The sequence below is a fragment of the Athene cunicularia genome, assembly GCF_003259725.1.
Source record: "Athene cunicularia isolate RWA chromosome 17 unlocalized genomic scaffold, athCun1 chr17_part1, whole genome shotgun sequence".
Taxonomy (NCBI): domain Eukaryota; kingdom Metazoa; phylum Chordata; class Aves; order Strigiformes; family Strigidae; genus Athene; species Athene cunicularia.
In genome coordinates this window covers 10034696-10058400 of record NW_020799122.1, presented here as the reverse complement: position 1 = coordinate 10058400, position 23705 = coordinate 10034696, and the positions used below count along the sequence as shown (strand labels likewise).

The 23705-nt window shown below is 43.2% G+C and overlaps 1 protein-coding gene across 15 annotated transcripts in view; it reads left to right on the top strand.

Moving 5' to 3' along the window:
• Nucleotides 1-23705, top strand: part of CACNA1B (calcium voltage-gated channel subunit alpha1 B) — a 301534-nt gene that overhangs the window by 168029 nt on the left and 109800 nt on the right. For all 15 annotated transcript variants that reach the window (XM_026860253.1, XM_026860255.1, XM_026860252.1 and 12 more), the window contains 5 exons: nt 1400-1609; nt 10300-10412; nt 13777-13889; nt 18018-18149; nt 19032-19104. In XM_026860253.1, the coding sequence (XP_026716054.1) occupies nt 1400-1609; nt 10300-10412; nt 13777-13889; nt 18018-18149; nt 19032-19104 (641 nt within the window). The remainder of the gene's footprint in view (nt 1-1399; nt 1610-10299; nt 10413-13776; nt 13890-18017; nt 18150-19031; nt 19105-23705) is intronic.

Genomic DNA, 23705 nt, shown 5'->3' with positions numbered 1-23705 from the left:
TTATCAAACTAACAGGACAACAGCACAGTGAGCTTTTCTGCAAGGAGTTTGTTGAAAGCCTGGTCAGGGCCCGTTCTGCGTTTGGTGTGTTAGTGGATGACTAGAAATGTGAAACGAAGCAGAGAGCTTTCTTTCTACTGGGGAGACAGCAGAACACGCTCTTGTGTAGCTGTGAGGCTTGGAGAACCCTTTGCTGTCACATCTGGATGCTTCATCCTTTCTATGTGTGCTGTGTTCGATGTTATTGCGGGATGAAACAGGGTGAGATTCCCACCACTTCCAAGTGTTGAAATGTAAGTGAGCACACTCAAACATTTGGCTGCCACAGCCAGAACACTTTGTTCATGTAACTCAGCCATCTCCAGCGAGATCATGCGAGTCATCTGCTCTCATGGTGCTTGCTCCAAGATGGGATGGTCTGTGTCCTGGTCAACTCTAACTGCTGGGAGACTGTCCCATCATCAGAACGGGCCATAGAGTATTATCTTGCCACAAACCATCTTGAAACAAAGTTTGCTAGCAGTTTCTGAGGAGTGCCAGCACAGTGTGAAACAGATAGTGGACAGCCTGTGACAGTCACGATTTTCCCTTCTTGCAACAGCGTCTGTGGCTGTTGCAGAGGAACTCCAACAGACGCATGTGTTTTTTACTAATGTGTGTTCATTTCTCCTGCCTCAGCACTGGCCGGAGATTGCCTTTTTTATCATTCGTTTGAACAGTGCCTGCTGCCACAGGGGGAGAACTTACATTAGAAATCATTTCTTCCTTCAGCTTCCTATTGTTAAAACATTTGACTCTTTGCCAGGGTTTCAGACCAGAGTTGAAATGTAGCTGATACAGGCAAAATTAATACAAATGAGTAGCTGCACCCAAAATGTGATGCATGGAGGCAGATTGAGCCCTCTGCTGTAGAAATACGTGAAGTTGGAGAGTAGAATAAGGAGACCACTCAACTGACTAGTAAGGGCTGGGTGTTTGCCTGGTTCTTGGAGCAGGGGAAATAGGGACCAGCTTTCCTGTTGCAGTTACCCAGCTCCAAGAGGATGTGCTCCACATGGGCAGAAATACCAGTGTGTCTGGTACTTTCTGTCCCTCCAGTCATCTGGGAACCCAAAAGTTATGAGTTAAGCTGGGGCAATTGAGATTGATTCAAAGGATTGGAAGCCCAGTTTCTTTAAATGGTGGAGCTGGGCATTCATTCATGAAGTTTTAAAATCCCAGCCTTCATCTCTCATGATGTCATTACAAGCGAGATGCCCTTGCTCAGCCCATAGTCAATGTGCCCAGCTTTCTGCTCAGCTGTGTTCGTGGTGCTTGGGAGAGGGTCTGTGCGCCCAGGAATGGCCTCTGGCCTTTTGCCTGAAGGGATGTGGTGTGGTGACTCTTCTTTCTGTGCCAGGGTCTCCTTTTGCCCGTGCCAGTTTGAAGAGTGGGAAGAACGAGAGCTCATCCTACTTCAGGAGGAAAGAGAAAATGTTCCGGTTCTTCATCCGGCGCATGGTGAAAGCTCAGAGCTTCTACTGGATCGTCCTCTGCGTGGTCGCCCTCAACACGCTCTGCGTCGCCATGGTGCACTACGACCAGCCGGAGAAGCTCACCACGGCGCTCTGTGAGTACTGGCCACTCCACCTTTCCTCTAACGAGATCTTGCATTTTTGATCACTCTGAGTGCTGCTGTTGCATCCCCATGAGGCCTGGTTTTAGGCTTCCTACGCCTCCCTCAGAAGAGGGTCAGAAATGCCTTAATGGTCTAGTCCTAGTAACTCAAGAGTAATTGAGTCATACAAGTCAGAAAAAATCCACCAGGATATGATATTAGTTTGAAATGGGAACGTTATCCTAAATGTTATCTGAGACTTCAGATTCAACCACATATAAATCTTGTAACATGGCAAGAGGATTTGTTCTGTAGCAGGCTTTACGAAAAGAGGGGGAATGGCTCTGTACTTGGAGGAAGGCAGGTTTCTCTATCTAATCTGCATCTGCCCAGCACACTGCAGAATTCATGCCACTTGCAGTTGATCTGCATCCATGGGTGATTTCGGTTGTGGACATACTTAAAGCTCTGCCAGTTCTGATGACCCTGGGATAGCAGCATGTGCACTGGCCAGTGCTACTTGGGAGATAAAAGCATCTATCTGTGCTTATGGAATCTTACACTGCTTCACTACACTTGTAGCACTTGTCATATTCTTTAAAAGGTTGCAAGTTTACAGGAGGTCTTTTTTGAGAATCGTGCCTTCCTTACTAATGGTGTGATTAGATGGGATAGATGTCATGATGCTCTTCTGTGAAAATATGTGCAATAGTGATAGAAATAATACCATACAGAAGATTATACTATATTTGTGCAAAAGCTTTTATTTTAGCTTGGTTTCTCCGGTCACCTAACAGTTTAGGCTTCAGATTAATCTGAAAGTGCTTTTGAAGTTTGTTGTTTTGTTGTTGTGTTTTGGGTTGTTTTTTTAAATTGCATAGTGTTTTGTCCCATGATGAATAATAAATGGAGGCAGTTTTCTGTAATCAGAGCCTTTACACATCACAGTGTTACACTTAGGTTGCAGACTTGCTTACAAAGCCTGCTTTAAAAAAATGTGGAAGGTGAGTGACAGAGCTTTTTTGTTTATTTTACTTAAGGCTGTGACTGCAGCTGGAAAATTTTTAGGAACTGGTAAGGTAAGAATATGGTGGCACTGAAAGTGGGACACTGCAAGTTTTTCCTTCTGAAGGGAAGGCACGGAGAGTGTGTTTCTGGAAGACAAAGCCATTGCATTGGCCACTTCTGACTCTATAAAATGGCCAGGAACAAATCTTTTGTTCAGCACCTGATATTCAGATGTGGCTAGTTCAGAGTTTGTTAAATAAAATTTCTGGAGCAAGTGAACAGAAGACCAGGAATAAAACCCTAAATATTTTAAACAGTGTTTTGACTTAGATCTTTAAAGATACTTTTAAAGAATTTTGACTTAGATCTTTAAAGATACTTAATCTACCTAATTTTCCTTGATTTTGATATAAATTACATACTTAAATATTTCTAGCCTCAGATCCTCAGGCCTTACCTTATTATAAGGAAGCAAACTTTTGAAGTTTTTTTGTATAGACCTAAAAGGTCAAGAATACTAGCTGCTCCGACTTCAAAAAACTCCGTATTAATGTGTGCTGAAATATTTAATACCACCAGGTAACTGGAGCTATAATGAGAGATGCATAAGGACAAAAACTTCTTTCAGCTCTCTCTTTTTTTTTCTTTTTTTTTTTTTTTCAAGATTTAATCCGAAAAGTGAGACAGACTACATAGAGAAGTTAGTCCTGCTTATTCATTTCCTAAATTTAATAGAGGAAATAATAAGCTAGATTGGCAAAATAATTAGAAGTTCGAGGCTTAGGATTTCCTCTTGAATTAGGACTAAATGTCTAGGAAAAAAAAAAACCAACCACTTTAAGTCTTTCAACTCTGAAAAGAAGGATTCAGATTTACAAACTCACTTTCAGGAACACTTTATGCAGTAACTTTTCTAAGAGAACATAAAGAAATCTGTGAGCCAGCAACTTCTACTTAATGTTCATATGAGAGCTGGAAGGGAGGTTTCTGTTGATCAGAATGAAGGTACACCCCCAGATGGGAAACTTGTCTGGGACAGAGGCCACAAATTAGGCTCCCAACCTACCTCAGCTGAAGACAAAAAGACAGGGAAGGTTGAAATTGTGTTGTGCCTGGGATCAGGGGTTGGGGTGAATCCTTCTTTCAGGAGCTCTGCATGTGTCCATAACACCCAGTATTGTGAATTAGTTTCAGAAACACTTGGATAGGATACTTTAATTTCTTGGTGCTAGGGTGCCACCTGGCTAAAAAAAGAGTGATCCCATTGATTTATTTTTCATGGAAAAGTCAGAAACCCACCAAAGAACCCTGTGTACTTGGGAGTTAAATACACAGCATCCTCCCTGCTATAGGTGCTTTCCTGTGTCTTGTCTGCCCTTTGTATGTCTTTGGATCATTGAAGTGCCGTTTACTGTAAGACTTGAGCGTCCTTTGTCAATAAGCAAACACCTGGACAGGTGGGTCACAAAGCAATCCTTTAGATTCACTAAAAGAAATACTAGCAGCTATGGATAAACGCTGCTAGAAATAACACTAAAGGGCAATGCAGTGGTGAGGCACAGACAAAACCAGAGGAATCGTAGGTTTTGTGGATGTTCTCATATAGGTATAAACATCAGGTCTTTAAACGGAGGGGTACAAGATTAGCCACTGTGACGTACAGAATAAAAGCCAGAGGTGCAGAATGAAATGTAATGGAAATTCTAAGATGCTTTGCTTAATATTCTCTTGTTTTGTTTGGGTTTTTTTTTCAAAGATAGTTTTCTCCAAGCCAAGAAGCAGAGGTGCCCTTGGGTTCATTCTGGGGAGGATTGTCTCTGATCTGACTCATGGCATAGCATAATGGAAACCTTGGGAAGAAACCTATTTTAACGTAATTTTAGAACTAAAAGCTTCTGAGAATTGCCCACTGAAAAGGTTTACAAGTTCAACCTCTTAAATTAAATGAGTCCCGTACCTCCAAACCTCCCAGTTTTTCAGGATGATAAGCTGTAGTGTTGTATCCACACCTGTCTTTGCGTTGATAGTGACCTGAAGGCTTCTGCCTGCTTTTCTGGGCTATGATATAGTTTGCGTAGCATAATCTTTCCTACTAATCTAAAGTTTAATACTGAATTCAGGGAATATTCTATGCCTTAAATTACATGGGACTTTGTGTGGACTAACTAACTGGTTGTTTTGTTATTCCGGTCATGGTAAGACTAGACTAGGCCACTCTCACTTCTGTGTGCACCGAACCACAGCCAGCATGATTAACCCTGCGGTAAACACGTTTGTGAATGACCCCAGCTGTGGTTTATCCCTCAAGGAGTGCTCCCTGAAAGCCCTGTTCCACCCAAGATTTGTGCACAAATCCATTAGATATAGGCAAAGCAAGATATCACAAAACCAGGGGATTTTAAACAGCCCCTGGAAATGCTTGGCAGAATCCTTTAACTGTAAGAGTGACAGAGTTTATAAATGGCTTTGAAGTTAATCCATGATGAGTGAACTTCACTACAGAGGAGCACAGGACTTGACTAGTCTGATTTAGAGCAAGACAGAAGTGCCCAATACTCGTTATGTTGTTTCATGGAAGGTGCTTAAAAATGAACTTCTGAGGAGTTTTGTGATCTGTAGCAGTGGGAGAGCAGCGTGGTAATGTCTGGGAGGATCTGCTAAACCCTGAAAATCTACCCAGGCACCTCTAATTCAATTATACCTGTCCCTCTGGGGAAAAGTTTAATTACATTACAAATTAATTTTACTTAAAGAACAGTTGGTAAAAGCCTACAGGTCTGCAATGATTTATTTTTTCCTTAGTCTTTTCTTTTAACTTTTCTGTTCTTGAATTGTTCTGATTAGCTTTCTCTGCTGGATATTCCATATTGCTGCAACAGCTTTGGAAAAGGAACTCTAGGAGCTTTAGAAAGGGGCTTGGGATTTCTCTAGTTGAAAGAGTTGATGAGAAATTCTTTGAATTCTTGTGGTATGATAAATAACAGAACATACTTTATGCCCCTGTAATTATGCTGAAATTAGATCAGAGATTTCCCTTCTCTGTATGGAAAGAACTCCACTGCCAAATTGCAATAGTTTTTCTCATGCTGCACATGGACACATGGCATGTTCTGCTCGCTGAAGCGCATGGACCGTCGGTTAAGTAAGTTGCAGTTCCCTGTCAAAGTATATATTTCATGCAGCCACCCATGATTGTTGTTTGCAGTAATTTCCACCATTGCCAGTGTTCTCAGAAAGAAGACACTTCTGTCAGAAGACAACTCTGTAATTTGGCCTAGAAAAGCATCATTGAGATGTAGTAGCAGCAAAGATGCATCTTCAGCTGAGGGTAACAAACCAACAAAATCCATAATGTGGGCACACAGTGGAGGTGCAGCGTTAAGGGATTTTCAGTCAGGACTGTGCCTTTTTAAAATACGTGCTATAGCTTGAGCAGAAGTTTCAAGCCTGATGTGGAAGCAGCTGAATGCATTTGTGTGCCCTGTGCTGTGCAGGAGGCCAGCAGAGATGGTGCTGGTGGTGGTCTCCTCTTCCTCTGGCTAAAGCTGTGGAAGAAGGCTGGAACCAGAGCTCTCTGGCTTCCATGGGGTGGGATTTAGGGACCACAGTGAGAAGATTTTAGGACTGGATCACTGAGGTTTCTCTTGGGAGCCCTCTCATCAGACTTCTCTTTTCCTGTGGCTGCCCTTCATAAAGCAGCACTCTCCCTTTTTCTCCAGCTAACACTATAGTGATCATTGCTCTTAAATTTGTGTCTGTCTAAAAACAAGATCCGGAATGTCTCCTTTCTGATAAATACAATATTTGAAACCAGAATTTTAGCCATTATGGCCTGAGAATGTCTTGCCTGTGTGCCGTGCAATGCTGAACCATGTGTTTGATGCAATTAGCCCTTTTTTGATGCTGATGTGTTTGCCTCTGGAGTAGATAGCCAGCTCCCTCTGGATATAAATATGCAACATTTGCAATTGTGAGGAAAAGGCGTTCTGAAGCAAGCATATTTATTTATGTCTGCTGAACAATTCATGTTTGCTTTGTCGAAGAGGAGGAAGTTGTACTATACTGAGGTTCTCCTCCTGGTTGGTTTAATCTGCAAGGAGGATGAGGAGAAGAAACCAAAGCATCAGGCATGGCACCTGCCTCTAATGACATTGGTCTTGAAGACAGGGCAGAAATGGAATTAATCCATGGGTGACTGAGAAAAAAAAAGCTGCTAACTATCTAATTCAAACATATGGGGCAAAAAGATGCTAGCATGGCCTTTGCCAATAGCACAAATTTGAAATTAAATAAGAGTATTTGTATCAAACTTTTTTCCTTAAATCACATTACAAAATGCTTCTGCTTAAGGCAGATTAAATTACATGTGAGGTCTGAATACCAGGAGGTCCAAGCAACAAAATTGCATTTTTCAATTATACGGTCAGGGCCATGTCAGAAGAAATTGTGTTTCTGATCTGTCCGCTGGAGAAGCTGATTCATTCCAAGCCAATTCCTTCTGCCCAAGGAGTTCACTATGACCATATTTTCCTTGCTTCCGTCCCTTGTTCTCACAGTACTATGATTTGTAGCATCAGGTAGCAGCTGAAACACAGCTATCAATATAGCTATAGCCTTTTCTGAGCTCTGATCTAGATGGAAGTCATCAGCTGTGAAAGGACAAGTTGAGAGGTTCTGTCAAGAGCAGCAAGAAGTTGTTTCTTGTATGTTCTGAGTTTCTAATGTTTCCTGTTGGTTTGTTTTGTTTAATCAAATAGTCTTTGATTCTGTTTTACTTGGGGCATTTGCTAGCTTTTTTTCTTTTATGATATTGTGGTTTTGCATGCATGTTAGCAGGATGTGTCGATCCGATGATGGAACACTGCCCTTGTTAATACCTGGCTTTTGTTCATCCTTCTGCTGGGTGGGTGACCGAACATTAATCCTTGTTTCTTTCCTGCTTTTTGTTCCTTTGAAATGATGGTAATTTTCTTGGCAAAGTGTACTGAGATCTCTTGGTGAAAATGACAGTAAAAACCCCTATATAGTATTTTTCGTTATTCTGTGAAGAAAGATGGGGCATACCTGAAATGTAACTGAGAGGCGAGTCTGGTGGATAGATAAGAGGATAAGAATCTCTCTGTCAGAGCGAGATATGAAGCAGGTGGAGGTTGTGCAAGGTGGAGGTTTCTGTAGGTCTAATCTACAATCCCTCCCTATGATTTTGTCTGCTAACTAAGCAAGGCCACCAGTTTCAAGGCATTGGTTTGATATCAATCCTTGTGATAGGCAGACTTTTCATTGAAGTCATTCTAATAAGCACCGTCAGGCTTGCTGAGCTCTGCTGAGTATGAAACCAAAGATGGGAGTGATAACTCCCAGGCAAGGGAGAGGCTCTTGTCAGCACAAACTCTGTTGCAAGATTTCCCTCTGGGCTAATAATGACTGAAATATAGGTAACAGCAGCAGCACAAATTCTTCCACACCCAGAGAAAATGCATCTGTTTTATTGGGGGAGTTTTGCCTTCTGTTTCTTACCACTTACAAAGTATATAGGGTGCAGAATGGAAGTTCAGGATATGAGCTGGAAGCTAGTTTAAGCTTCTGATTTATGGTGCCAGCTATTAATAATTAAGCATCTTAACATTCTTACTACTTCACAATTGTGATCTTTAAATTATGTGCAAGGAAATTCAATACCACTGAACACAGGTTTTTAAAAAACTGTGTATTTTTATATTACTCGGCTTGTCAGCCATCTCATTTTCTGCCTGACACGGGTTCACCTGGTCCCTTTCTCGCACCCTCTGCACTCTATAGTCATATGGAGTGCCGGTGTAACTGCAGATAACTCTGGGATCCCTTGTGTTGGAAAGAACTGCTTGCTCACTGAGCTGTTGTGTCTCATGTCAGAAAGGAGAGAAAAGTTGTAGCATGGTGCAGGTGTGAACATGCTTCTCCTAGTAAGTTCTGAGCTCAAAGGGAGACGGAGGTGTGCTGCTCCTTCATGTGACCATGCCTTCCCCTGAGCACTGAGATCCGGCAGGTAGAGCCTCCCTCTTGGTGGGGAAAAAGGCTGAGAAGTCTACAGACCTCTGACTTTATCATCTTATTCCTCAAATGTGAACACTTTGCCCTTGATAGTCTCCTTTAACAATATTACTCCTATTTTTCAAGGAGAGGAGGTTACATGGTATAATTAATACCCTCCTGGTATTTCCTCCCCTGTTGCAAATGTTAGAAGTGTTCTTGTAGGCTCATCACTAAAGTGTTAATAAAACCTTTCTCATCTAGTCAGTGCTTCCTGAATTTCAGTTCACTTCAAGCCCATGATATTTCATGACCATCTTTCACTAAAAATTTAACCCCCTTTTTATTTTTTGATAATTTAAGCTGTTATTTTCCAAGCAATTTCAAAAGACGAGCAACAACGCGAGGCAGACCTGGGCCAGCTGCGCTCACTCAACATGAATGTACACGGCAGTGGATGGAGTGAAAGCCATGTGGTTTGAAAAGACCCTCGTCCCCTCCTCTCTCTTTCCCCACACTGGTTCGCTGAAGCTGCAGCAGGTGTACAAAGCACCTGGGATTCAGGATTCTCTAGCTGAAATTTTCCTTGTTGCAACTTGTATTCATTGTCCCTTGTCTGTCAGTGTGAACCTTCAAAGAAATGTTTGACACGATTTTGTCTTTAACATTCCTGGAATTGTAAAACTGAAATTACAGAAGATGACTTCCCTGTAGCACCTGTGCTGCTACAGCATCCAAGAACCTTCCGTACTGCACTAAGCAGTGGGATTAATCTCCACCTTTAGAAGTCTGATTCTTTTCCTCATCTTTTCTCTAGAGGGAGAGGTTTGTCTTACACTATTTGGTTTGCTTTGGTAGTGTAGAGGGTTTTTTCCCTTTTCGTGTTTGTTTTTAACATTCCATTGTTGCTGTTGCTTGTTGGCCTCCAGATCTAAGCTTGTATGACTTAAAATGCCAAAGGCAGTGTTTTCTGTAGCTTCAGGTCCTAAAAGCTTGATCTGGAAATGGAAGTCTCCAGCTATGTTCTTTCTGCCCTTTGTTTCATCATAGATGATAAATTTTCCCATCAAAAGTTTCACAGCCTATTTGCCTGTGTTATGTGAAGCAGAAGGAAACAGAACTTGCTCTTCCATAATTATATGGTTAGAAAGGCATAATAAAAATAAATGTGGCTATGTGCTAACAGTAGACACAACACCTCTGACTATGAGCTCTCAGAGGCAGCACTTCTGTTGGGTATGGAGATATTTTTATCATGAGAGGATGTTACAAAAGCTTACACCCCACTCCCAAAAGTGCCCGTCTTGTGTAGGTACAGAAGTCCCAAGCATACATTTGCAAAACATGATCTGTGCAATTAAATTAGACCTTTAGAAATAGTAGATGCAGAGCTTTCTTTTGAAATTCCTTTACAAAGGTGATGAGATTATTATTTAATGCTCATAACAACCTTCCCACAGTACACATGAAATGTTGCCTTCACAGTTCTTGAAGACTGAATACAGTTCATGTACATATAGAAATAATTATGTGAAAATGTCCTCAGGGTCTTGTTTATTTTTGCAAAGGGATTTTCTTCTGGCAGGAGGCAGTCTGTGTTGTGAAAAATTGCCATTGTTCCCCACATGAAGAGATCTGCCTACCAAGGTCTTGTGGACTAATTTAATCTCTTTTCCTGTTTCCAGATTTTGCAGAGTTTGTTTTTCTGGGTCTGTTCCTTACTGAGATGTCTTTGAAGATGTATGGACTGGGGCCAAGAAATTACTTCCACTCTTCATTCAACTGCTTTGACTTTGGGGTGAGTAGGCTTCAGCTGTGTGGGTGAAGTCTGTGGCTCTCCTGTTATTCAGTGGGGTTGGGCATTTAAGGGTGAGTATGGGAATCCATAGGAAATGGTGCTGTAAGCGTGTCTTCTGCGGGGAGCAGTCATTGTATAAATTAGCTGCAGTGAAACACATTAAGCTTCCCCTAGTTATCATCCTTTTTGAAGAAATGTGACAGCTGGGGGTTTCATTTCCCTTGCAAGCAACAGGGTGTTCTCAGCATCAGCACCAGTAAATGCTCTGATTACTGAGAGGTTCTCTCTCCCTTTTAAATGAGGTGATTGAAAGACAAAAAACCCACACATCTTATTGCTCATCTCCCCTATCATACATTTAATGGCCGTTACCTCAGGATACATAGGCAGCACTTTTCAGACATGAGTGCCCAGAAGTAGAAGTCTAAGCGCATGATTAGGTGACAGAAAGGCAATAGCTCACATCCTTTTATTGCAGAAGTACGGGCTTTCCCTTTTGTGCTAAAACTATAGCTTTGGAGTGTGAGTAGTGGGGCCAGTTTTGACTCAGTCTAACAAAGAAAGTTGTATATAGAGGTTAATTTATTAATTAAAAGCTATTAGACTGTAATCTGTCCTCACAGAGGTTAACTCAGCTTCTCTTACCTTTAGTGTGGGCTGTGCACTGCATCCCAGAGTGGGAATTGGTTTTAAAGTTTCTTTAACAACCCAGATAGGAAGCTTATGATTCAGTCAAGGGCAAGAGGAAAACAGTTCAGGTCATTGTGCATGTCACCCAGCCCTTCTCTTCAAGATTTAATCTGTTGTTTCTAGTCTTTATCTGCCAAAATGTTGGGAGTGATTCTTCTTCCTCATGAAGCAGAATTCCCTGCTTCAGCTCTGCTTCCAGTAAGTGACTACTCCTAAATCCAAGACTACAGGTAGAACCATCTCTTTTTTTGGCAGTGTCAGCAGGAAAGCTCAGAGCTAAATAGGCTGAGATTAGACCACCCAGCCCAAGAGTCACCTGTGTCCAACAGACTGAGGTGTTGCATTGGGCTGCACCAAGTGTGGGACTCTCCTCTCTGGACTGTCCATCACAGCTGGTGGTGGCTCAGAGCATTGAAAACACTCCTGCCACTCTTTCTGCATGCATAGCCCAAAGGATAATGCACAGTCAGGAAAGGAAACCAGAGCACAAGTAACATAGGTAATGTAGGATAACAGGATGTCCGCACGGTCAGAGTTGGTGCCTAATCTGAGGGGCAGAGAGGCTCCCCTTGACTGAAGGCAGCCAACCCACCTAAAGCTTTAACTGTACTGGCAAGATGTCCTGCAAAGGCTGGAACGAAGAGCGTGCCCACAGAATACAAGGGGGCTGACACTCAGCTTTCACTAAGTTCAGTGCATGCCCAAAGACCCCAGCTTCTGTTAGCTGAGTCAACGACATCTGGCAGCCAAACAATAGTGTCTCGCTAGGCTTTTAAGGGTATTGTTGCCTTGTTTTCATTGTCTAGTGACAAACACTAGGTCAGTGTCTTTCACCAGTGGGTTAGGCAGACTCTGAGCTGCAGCCAGCTTGCCCCCGTGTTGGCTGCCAATTTCCCTGGATCTCTGTACCCAGGATGCGCCTTCCACGACAAGAAGAGCATGTACAGGTGATTTAGGATCTTGCACTAAGCAAGAGATAAACCTACTGGGTCTCTCTGCTTTGTGCCATGCTATGGTGAGTGCAGCACTGTCAATAAGCTCTGCCAAGTGGTTCCCAGGAGGTAAAGCTGTTGATCTGTTTCTAATTCTTCCTCCTTTAGAGAATCCATAAGGATCCTACTTCTTGCTATGTTTCTTTCTCCTCACCCACCTTCCAACCCCCAGAATTAATTCAGCTACTTCACCCCCACTGGAACATCACACAGATCTGTAGTCAGTTTAGTTTGACAAACCATCAAATGAAACTGTTCAAATGCAAAAAGTAAAGCAACAAATCAGAGCAACATCAGTCTTGGGAGAAACAGTCCAGTGGGGTCTCATGTGAAACAAGTTCCCAGGAGGCCACGTTGAGATGCCAGGAAACCTAATTATCAGTGTAACATGTGGAGGGTCTAAGGAAAGGTTTTTGCTGATTTGTGAGGGATTCCCAAGAGTGGCAGACTGTGGGAGAGAAGTTTTAGTTCCTTCTTATTTATGATGGGAGAAATTGGATGAGCAACTGTTGTGTATCTTCCTTTCCCACCACATTTTCTTAAAGCTCAGAGGACGGTATTTCTTGCAGAGCAGCTGCAAGCAGTGCTGTAGTTTTCAAAAGACATCCCGGTTTCTGTTTATGAAAGGGGTTTCGAGGCTGCTGAATCTCCTAGCAGTGCTCAGGTATTCAGACATGGCCTTGCTGCCCTGACTCCCCATTAACACTCCCTCTCACAACACAAACCAGCTGCTTGCTGGGGTCCGGTGATAATGTGTTTATGGTGTGCTTTGTGCAGCTGGGAACTGTGGTCCATGGGAGCTCTGAAATACTAGGTTAATGCAAGTAGTAACAGCAATTGGCAGCGAAATGCCTGTCTTCTCTTATTAACTGTGCAGTAACCTGTGTGGATATAATTGCCCTTTCCAATTGTGCTTAACCCATTACTATTTTGTCCTTTTTGTAATAAAGGATTTCAGAGAAGATTTCTTTATCACTTGAGGTTAATTCTCTTACAGCCTTAAACAAACAGACAAAACAAAACTTTAAAAAACACCTTGATTTGGGACAATTTTTTCAGTAAGCTGAGGCTGAGGGCCTGGCAGATGACTGGATGTGCATGCTGGGGGTTTGCAGGATCTCTTAATAACTATTACCTTAATCCCTTTGCTAAAGACTCAGTTGCCAGAATTTTCTTGTAGATTTTGTCCAGAGCTAATGCTTCACTGTTCTGCAGTGCTGTGGGTGAAGACTTTCAGTGCTTCTGATGGGAAGGGGAGGACGGGGCAGTGTCCCCCTGCATCTCTGCAGGCTGTACAGACCGACTGCATGGGTTGGGAAAATGACGTGTTGGCATTTGTAGTTGAGCTAGTGTAAAAAAAAAAAAAAAATTGTGTCCTTCAAAAAAAGGTTATTTTAAGGTAGTTCGCTTGTTAGAGAAGAAAATGAAAAGTTCCTGAGTTCCTGTCTGTGATCTCCTACGCCTCTGTCCCGTTTCTAGGTATTGCTCTTTTTTAGTCTGGCATGTAGAAAGTTGGAACAGGGTTTTTCAGTGCTGTTGGCTAATTCATGGTTTTGCTGAAGCCTTCATAAGAAAACCATCACAGCCCAAGCTCTGGTTCTTGTTCTGTCCTCGCCTCTCTAGAAGCACCACAGAAAACTAAGCAGAAGTTTTGCCTTATGTGAAATGCACTTTTCTTGCAGGTCATTGTGGGAAGTATATTTGAAGTTATTTGGGCTGCAGTGAAACCAGGTACCTCATTCGGCATCAGTGTATTGAGAGCACTTCGACTGCTGAGGATTTTCAAAGTAACAAAGTAAGTCCAGCTCCCTTTCTGTTCAGATCAGACTTCTAGCAGCGTATGAAACCTGTATCACCACCCCCACAGCAAATAGTAGTGCTTTCCACACCTGGAAAAAGAAAAAAAAACTTTGAAAAAAACAAAACAAACAAAAAAACCACAAAAAACCAAACTCCCCCCAAACCCTCTACTAGCTGGCACAAAGGACTTGTCTGCCCTGGCATCCTAATGTTGGATGGCCCTAATGGGGGGAGAAGCAGAAGGCAAGTGCAGATGCAGAACTGCTCTTTCCTTGCTCGGCAGTCAGGGTATCTGGCAGGTGAAAATTGAGGGAGTTCCTGAGTCTGTATTCAAATCCACAAGGACTTTTAACAGCCCTTTCCCCAGCCTCATGAACAGGTTGGTTTACTCTTGGGCAGAGGGCATCACAGTGTAGTAATGGGCTGCATGAGAACATCCTTCTTGTCTTTGTTTTTAAGCTTGATTGAAAGAAAAATCTTGTGAGGTGATCCCTTATTTCTTGTGGTAAGAGACGAAAATTTCTTAAGTACTTTCTAAGCCCCACCAACTGCCCACTGCCCTTATCTGCTGATCTGGTGATAGTTCCTTAAGTATTTAGAAATGGGAATACTGAGCTCCCCTAGTTATTGCTAAATCTTGGTCCCTGGACCACTGTATTGACACAGATATGAAGTGTGGTGCTGCTGCCTGTGCTGTGTCTGCTCTGGGAATGTCGGACATTTTCAGTCATGACCTGTGAAGTTGAATTTTCACTACAATTGGGTTGCAACAGCTTCTCAGCTGTTTTCAGGCTCATGCACTGTGTTAATGTGTGCTGGCATTAGCAAACAGCTACTGTGCAATTTATAAATCCATCTAGCGCAATTTCTGCAGGATTTCAAAATTGTGGTATGGAAATTGATGACATACTTAGGTACTTCTGCTGTTGTTTTCCACCTTTTTTTTTTTCACACCATTGCCTCCTCAAATCTCTCCTCTTTCCTTTTCTCTTTCTTGTTCCTGGCTTAAAGTAATGAAAGGAGGAATAACACCTCCCTCCAAAAAACCCCCAGCCACCTCAAATAAGTAAAGCACACCTTACTGCATTTGAGCAGAACAGGCATTTGAAGTAACCAGGTACTTTCACAGCTATTCCAGTGTGCAGGATTTGTTAGCTCTGTAGGGTTTGCTGATTTGTATCTGCTAATCATTGTGCAGATCCAAGATCTGTGTGTGATACACTGTTGTTCGTTGTACTGTGGGACAAAAGGGGTTGGAAACATTAGTTCTGTAAATGTCCAGCAAAATACGTGGGCACATGCCCCAGGAGTGTCACTGTAGTCTACCTTTGCACTAATCTTATTTATGGGCAACTCCAGGTTTTTAGCATAGTCATAGCAATTAATTGCCAGCAGTTAATTTTATTCAACGTATCTGATTGCGTGTTGGACTTCTTCAAAATTTTAGACTTTTTGCTGGTTAAAATGATCTTTTTAATGAATTTTGATTATTCAGGATTTTAGCCAACATATCAAAGGGATGAAGCCTGAGATTTAACTTAACAAAACATATCATGGAGCAAAGGGGGTGCTCTCCCCCTTCTCAGGACAGCAAGAGAAATTCTCAGCCTGTTAATGTTGAAGTTCCCTTGACCTAACTATGTGCATTTTTCACCTGACATGACCCAAGTGCGTTCATTGCGTTACCAGGAGCTAGGTCCCCCCAACTCACAGGGGGATCTCAGCTGCGCTGGGCCACGTTAGCCCCGTGCCTGAGCTGCACAGCTCAGTCCCAAGATAACCCCTGGAGAGCGACCAAAGCAATGGCACCAGGTGCAAATTGCTACCCACCCACTCTCATTACAGTCATTACTGTGAAAACGTCCTCATTCTCAGTAGTTTTCTTTTTCCCTTTTTCCATCTCTTTCATAGCAATTTTTCTGTGAAGCTCCCTGCCTTGTTTTTTTTTATTTTTCTTTTTTTTTTTTTTTTTTTTTTTTTTTTTTTTTTTTTTTTTTTTTTTTTTTTTTTTTCCCTGTGTGTTTAACAGAATCCAGTTGCGGTCCCCCTGCTTTGAATAATTGATGGTATTAGACTTTTTGATTCATATGCCCCAAATCGGTGTGACTGCAGACAGCAGAGCAATGAAATAGTTAAGAAGTTAAATTACAGCCAGTCTGAAAGGTTGCAGGATGCACTATGAGGGGATGCAGCCTAAAAGTGGCTAAAATTCAGTGAGGAGGACAAGGAGAAAACAGCTTCACACGTTTTCCTGTCATGATGGAAATGAATGGGGACTGGCATCTGTAGAAATGCAACTCCTCATTATATCCTGGCACTCTGTAGTCAGGCAGGGTTTGGTGCTGAGCTATTCCAGGACAAGACAGAGCCTCCACAAGTATCTGTGTCTGGTTGTGTTAACTTGAGGTGTGAATCCCCTGCTTGTGGCAGATTTTGCCTGAAGCCGTTGTGTCAAGCAGGGGAGAGCTGTGTGATCAGCAAACCCTTCCTCCTCCTCCAAGGAGAGCAGCTCAGACCCTTTTGCTTAGGGGCTAACCCTGAATAGGTTTGCATGCAACTTTGTCAATTGAAGATATTCTCCTGAGAGACCAAAGTTTCTCCTGAAACCTCTGTCTCTGTATTATGGACATAACTTTTCTTGAAATGAGTGCAATTGGGAGTGCAAGATCCTGCTTCTCCTGGGATGAATGTGCCTACATCATCCTCAGCATGGAGAAACGTGGGCTGGTTCAGTCCCTGCAGCTACACCTGGGGGAAGGAAGAGGAAAACAAAAAAAGGATAGTGTTTCTGCTCTTCTGACTCAAGCTCTGAGCTTTCCTCCCCATCAGCAGATCAGACAAATCCATGGGCTTCTTTCTGCTGGATACCCACAGCTGCACTGCAGGAGGAAGCCCAGTGCCTGGGTCTGTCCCCCGAACTGCAGCTGAAGGACACCCAGGGCAGGGTGATAGAGGATGCTGCTGGGGAGAGTGACCTCTGGATGGCAGCTCCCAGTGCCGGGTGGTGGAAACAAGAGAACTCGATGGAGAAAAAGAGAGAAAAATTTCCCCCATGATCTCAGACTGAAAACTTTTGAGAGAGGACATGTGAAATGGCTCTAAAATCACTCATTTCTTACTGCGTGCTCCAGCCCCCTTGTTCCAAATGCCTCTCTGTTCAAAAGGAGATTGTCAAAGAGCTCCTCTACTTAATAGCTCTTACTGCATTATCTGATTCATTAGCTCTCCTAATATAAATGCTCCCTGCCTGTTTTCAGCAGGGCCATAAAGCCAGGAAAGAGAGATATTTCTGAGCACCCTCTCTGTCACGCTGTCGCTTGATGTGCCTGCCTGTGAGTGTGCCAGGAGCCATCTTGGGGGACAGGGGAGATAAAAGCAAACTAACTTCAGTATCTGGCCAGATGCGACTTAGACGTGTCAGTCTGGATTCGGGCTGAGGCATTCCCTCTTTCTGTGTTGGGGTTAATGTCCCAGATTTGTTTTCATCCTCTGAGGTGGTTGCTCGGTTCTGAATGTTTAAACCATGTGGCTGAATTACCCCACACTGAAGACATACATCACTGTGTATGAATGTGAGTGTCAAACGTCTGCAGAAACGTCTAAACATGTGGGAGTTTAGTTCCACTTGTGGATACTGGCTTTCGATAAGTTGGAAGGACACACTGAAAAGACGTTCTGGTGGAAATGATCTGTCTCTTCCTGATTTGTGCCTTATGAAGGGAGGGGTTGACTGTCCCCTCATTCAGGCTCACCTTGATGATATTGATACATCATTGGTTTTGACACCCCTGCTGACTGCCCACGCCGGATGAGAAGATGCAGAAAGTCGAAGTCTATACCAGAAATGGGTTCCTGAGACACTAAACCAAACACTTTCACTGCAGACGACTGCGCTGCATGGGTACACGTGCACTGAGGTGACCATCTCTGCCCTTGCAATGCTACAAGAGATTCTGCCACTCAGAGAGCTGTATTTTTCAGTCACAGAGGGGAGTTTAAAGAATCTGATATTCCTTGCCATTCTTTTCCTTTTTTATAATAAGAAAATAGATCGTATTAATTTCCCACCAAAGGCTCTTCTCCCACTCGTGTTATCTCTTGGCTGCTCTGATCTCCAACGCAGGTACTGGAATTCCCTGAGGAATCTGGTGGTCTCCTTGCTGAACTCTATGAAGTCCATCATCAGTTTACTCTTCCTGCTGTTCCTGTTCATTGTGGTGTTTGCTTTGCTGGGGATGCAGCTCTTTGGAGGACAGTAAGTCTCATTAATCATTGTCCTGTCAGGGGTAATCTGAAAGCAATCACCCGGAATGCATAAAGGAGAGATGGGCTGCAGGGCTTGAAAGATTCACATATTGGGTGCAGATGTCAGTCTGTCTGAGCTGCTGAGAAGTGGTCTCTGTTTTATAGGAAAATAGTTCCTGTTCTGGTGTTTTACCTGGAGCTGAGTTCTTTCTGGTTACCCTAATTCCAATCTCTGGTGTTAGTCCATGGTCTCCCAGACCTCTGAAATTAGGGCTGGAGGAGACAGCACTCTTTTAACTGTCAGGGGAAAGGCAAATTCTTTCCCTGACAGCCAGGGTGACAGTATATTTATTCACTTGGAATATTTTTCTGCTGGAAAACAGTTTTGTTGAATCTGATTTTTCTCATTAGAAATGCCAGTTGTGATGTATTTTGCAGCAAGTAATATCACAGTATTACCATTTAAACTCCAGCATAAATATTGAAATGAAATAACATGATTTATTTTTTTCCAATCAATTGCTATTTTATCTTTGAAATATTAAATCTAGTAAGCTCTAGTAAGAGGGCAATTTCACTTTTGACTTTTACACTTGATGACAGAAACTTCTTGGAATGGTTCTGCAAAATCATTTGAGATTTTGATTGTTCATTTTAATTGTGGGTGAAAATGAATTTTGGGCATCAGAATTTTCTCCAGGAATAAAACTGAGTTTTTGCTAATAGTTCTGTTAAGCATCTTCTCCAAGACGTTGTGTTCCCTGCTGTGGTTGCCTGGGGTGTTATTACCAGGTGGAACAAATGTTTCTCTCTGACTCGGTTACAAGATATTACGAGACTGCATGAGAGTTGTTTGTCCCTTATTTCTCTTGTTTTTATTTCTTCTCTCTAGATTTAATTTCCAGGATGAAACACCAACCACTAATTTTGATACCTTCCCTGCCGCCATCCTCACAGTATTCCAGGTAAAGTCATACTTTGTCCCAGGTGAGCATCAGAAAATAAATTCCTGGGCATCTCTTTCTGCTCACGGGGGGCAAAGAGATCCCCAAAACCCTGTGGAATTTTGGAAAGGAGAAGTCCTTCCTTCTCATGTATTTTGCCTTACTTGACCAATCAATGCATCATTAAAAAACAATGCTATGAAATTAAGGAAAACTAGAACAAAAGATTATTTTTTTTTTGCTACAAAAAAAAATATTGATAAAATAGAATTTCTGTGCTGAGCTTAGGTCTGTGTGTGCCCAGGCTCTTTTCTTCTGAGGCCCCTGCCCAGGGCTTCGCACTCCAACGGCAGCACTTGCCTGTGCCCCACTGCATGAATTGTCCTGCCCGCACGCGATCCTAGACAGTGAGTGGTTGACCTGTTTCACTTTCTCCTGTGGTTGCCATAATTTAATGAGGAGAGAGGCTTGAGCTACCTTCAGGCAGTTAGCAAATAATGTAGCATTTTGCAGGGTAATAGCTCCAGATAAGATAATGCTGGATAAGAATTACAATCAATGGGGAGGCACAGAGAGAGGCATCTGCCTTGGGCAGGTTCAGTGTGATGGCAGGAAGAAGTCACAGTTCTGGCAGATGCAGTCCTCAGATTTAAGAGCCTAATTTTGCAGCTGTTCTCTGCACGCCTTTTTTAAACCCGTTATTTCAGGTGTTTCAGTAGAGAGCTGGGGATGCTACACGCTGCTCCATGTGCAGGGAATGCTCACAGGTCCGTGGAAGACTGACCAGCATTTATAGTGTTGTCCTACACAAATTGTTGATGTGAGCTCAAGCGGAGACTTGATCCTGGATTCAAACTTACGTAGATCTTGGGAAGGCTTGGCTTACGTATTTCGGTGTCATGCCCCAAAAAGGCAGGGGGGAAGGGTTGACTGACAATTTTTGGATTAAAACAGAAAAAGAGTCTAAAAGAAAATGTATCCTGCGACCTCTGCATAAGCAGCCTCATATGGGCACTGCTTTTCTCCAGATGTGAAGCAGGTTCGGCAGTACTTACCTCGCAGGATATTGCAAATCATGGTAGATTAATATTTGCATAGTATTTTAGTACTCATCAAAGAAAGGTATTAAAGAAATGTAAAGGTATTGCCACAGAGCAGGAACTGAACCCAATTCGGGCTCCGGATATGAGCATCTGGAAATTTTGATGTTATTTTGCTTTGGGACTATAGCTGTCTCTCAAGAATGGTTAGCTGAAATATTTCTATTCCTGAGATAAATACCCCTGCAATGTAGTGACTGTGGGATGAAGGAAAAAAATGTTTGTTTTATGACGTTTGTCTAGAACATCAGAGCTATAAATTAAAACCAGCAAAAACCATCAGCACTGGATGTAGCCTCAGAGGCATTTGGATAACCTCTGCTCCCAGTCCTTCCTCCCTCCTCCCCTGAATTGCAAATACCCTATCAATGTTTCTTCAATATAGGCTTTTCATTCTCTTCTAACCTCATCTTCCATAAACTCAGGCAAGCCAGCAGGTTTGTTTGGTTGCTGCTCTAATGAGCAGAGTGTTGACATTCAGTGAACGCGTTTGATGTGTTGAACAAATATAATAAAGCCAGATACACCCTGTCCATCTCCAACTCCTTTGAAGAGTCATTGTTTAAAGAAGCAGTCTTAAAACAAAGTCTTCTGCAGCCTGCCTTAGCCCGTTTTATTTCAGCAGACCTGGCTGGGTCACGTTCCTCTGTCACACCACTCCCAGGACATATTTTGTATACCTGGCAGTGGGCTGAGCTCAGTGTTGGGTGCAACTGAGCCCCACTCTCCCTAAATTCCCTTTGAAGGGCATCACGTGTTTTTTTTTTTCCAGCTCCTAGCTCCCAAGAAATCCTTCGTGAGCTGAATTCCAAGCTGTGTATATACAAAATACAAACTCGAACTATATCTATATATATATATATTCCTATCTATCTATATACATATGAAAAATAACTAGTTCCATCTCCCTGTTTCAGTAGTCACTGACCTGGAAGCACATACAACATCCATGGAGAGTCTATAAAGCAGAAAGCCCTGTGTTAACTACACATGCTCTGCTCCCTGAGAGCTGCTACGTAAATAATTACATGCTGCTGGCTGCTGAGAGCAGGGCACTGGTGACCGCTGGAGGAGATGACGAGTTGAAGTGGCAGGATGGGGCCGAACCTCAGCTCTGCTGCCGGGGGCACTGCTGAGGCTGGGGAAGCAGAGCTGGCTTCATGTGATGTCCGAGTGCCCTGGCTGACCTGCCTGAGAGATGTGACACTGAGCTGATGTGATTTTGAATTTACTCAGGCTCTTCTTCAGGAAAGCATCTCACTTTCAGGACGGTGCTTTAAAATGGTGCAGTACTGTTCCTCCGTGGCTGAGTGTCTCCCACTGTTAATGTGCTCATTAGTCCATTAAGATTTCACAACAGCTCAACAGCTGTTTTTATTCCATCACCTGATGGCTTCTCAGCCAAGACTAAGTATTAAATGCTGAGATGTTCATCTGGAGCAAACAAAAGCAGTTTTGGACCCAGGGAAAAAAACCAAATATTTGGGTTTTACCTTATTCCAAAGTCCTCATTGCTTGTGTCCCTCCCTCTGCAATGCTGTCCTTTTCTCTTCTGTACAAAGAAGTTCTTATAACATCCATAAACAGCGACTATATAGAGCAGAAAGACTTTTATTTACTGCATGTTCTCTGCTCCTTGAGGACTGCTACCTAACTGCTTAAGTAATTCCTCCAGCTGATGGGTGACAGTGCAAATAGTGAGAAGGACACCAGGTCAAAGTGTCTGTCTTCTTGCCAGAGCCTCTGAGAACATCCTCAGCTCTGCCCAGGCAGACTGGTTAATTTAGACTATTCAACTCTCTGCAAAAGTTCCTAAACCTTTTTTTTTTTTTTTAAAAAAAAAAAAAAAAAGTTTTTGTTACACTTCCAGAATAGTTCAGTTGGATTTTTGACCGCAGACGCCAACCTGCTGGACTTGTTTATGTGCAGCCTGTAATTTCTGATATGTGTGACTCCTGGTCTTCTGCAGCGTATAGAAGTGTTCCCTTTCCACGAATGTTTGTGCGAACAGCAATCACTTTATGGTTATTCCCAGAAAGCAGGAACAGTTGTGAATTCATGGAAATGATGTGAATGCAAGTTTGTGAGCAGTGCTTTGCATAATTGAGTGCCTCAGTTGAAAGCTCAGTGCCCTGGTTCATATTCTCTGGTGTAAATCCAGAGTAACTCCAATGGAGTGGGTTAGGCTTGGGCTCTGAATTCTGGTCTCTGAATTATTTGAGACCAGATTGTCCATTTAGGAAACAAGTTCGTGTGTGCACTGTATGCCCTTCTGCCTATACTTGCTCTTAGCATATTGCTGGCATCAGCACCAACCCCGCAGCAAGAAATTTCCTCTCAGCAGCTAACAACTAGTCTGGAATTTGAAATAATTTTGAACATACTGTATGCACGTGAGACTTGATTACTACAACACGCATCGTGCTTAGGGCTTTTTTTTTTTTTTTCTGCTAAACACAAAGACAACTTCCTGTTTAGGAATTTGAGCTTCATATCCCAGTGGGCATGTTTTAGTGTACTAGAAGTGACTATTATTTGACTCTGCCGTGGCAGGCAGATGAAGTGCTGATCTGCCCAAAATGTTGCTGTGTTACAGTCATTGGTGAAGAATAGGAATGGCAGGCAATTCAGCCTGGTGCAAAACTAGCATCTAGCATGACAAGGCTATTTGAGTCTTAGGTGTTTTTACTTATTCTGATTAGTTTTTCTATTATTCATGTGTTTGCTAATTAGCTTCGGGTCAGTATCCAGAGCCTGCAGCTCTGCAGAGCCAGCCTGCGGTTGTGCTCGCCTCTGTACAAGGACGCGGGAGAAACAGAGTCCCCTTCAAGCTACCCTCATCTGTCCTCATATGCATTTGGTTATTGCTTCTGTTTAGGGTGTTTTTTTGTGGTTTGTGGCCCTCTGGGTGGCTGAGGGTCTTTGTGGTCTCGGCAGGCAGGAAACCCGGAGAAGAACCCGCTGTGGTGCAGCCCCCTGCGCCCCCCTTGCAGTGGTGGTGCTGCCCAGTGCCTGGCACTTGGAGGAATGTTCACACATGCACCAGCTGCTGCAAAGCTGTCTGCAGCCCCGAGGAACAGGGGAATAGTGGAAGGGTGTTGCAAGAGTTTCTCCTCCTGTTAGGCAGTCACGTACAGTGGGTGTGGGTTGTGGGGGAGCTGAGCAAACCCTCTCCCGTACAAACTAAATGAAAGGAGTTGATGCTGGCAGAGCCCCTGCTCGGGGCACTGGGCTTAGGGGTTAGAGTTTTCTTAGGTCTGTGGGAAATGCCATGCATGCAGCTGTTGAAACTTTATGTCTCTACATGACTTAAAAATGGAGAGAGAGTTGAAACTGTGCTGTGGGCAAAGAGTTGAAACGTGCCTTTTACTGCTTCTGAGCCTGCATGAGAGGCTACGGGGGGGGTGGGGGAGTGGGGGAGCAGGATTGCAGCAATAGGCCTCCCCAACCAGCGGTCCTCGCTCTTCCTCAGCCCATGACAGAGGAGAAAGCTCCATCCAGCGCAGGGCAAGACCTGTCTCT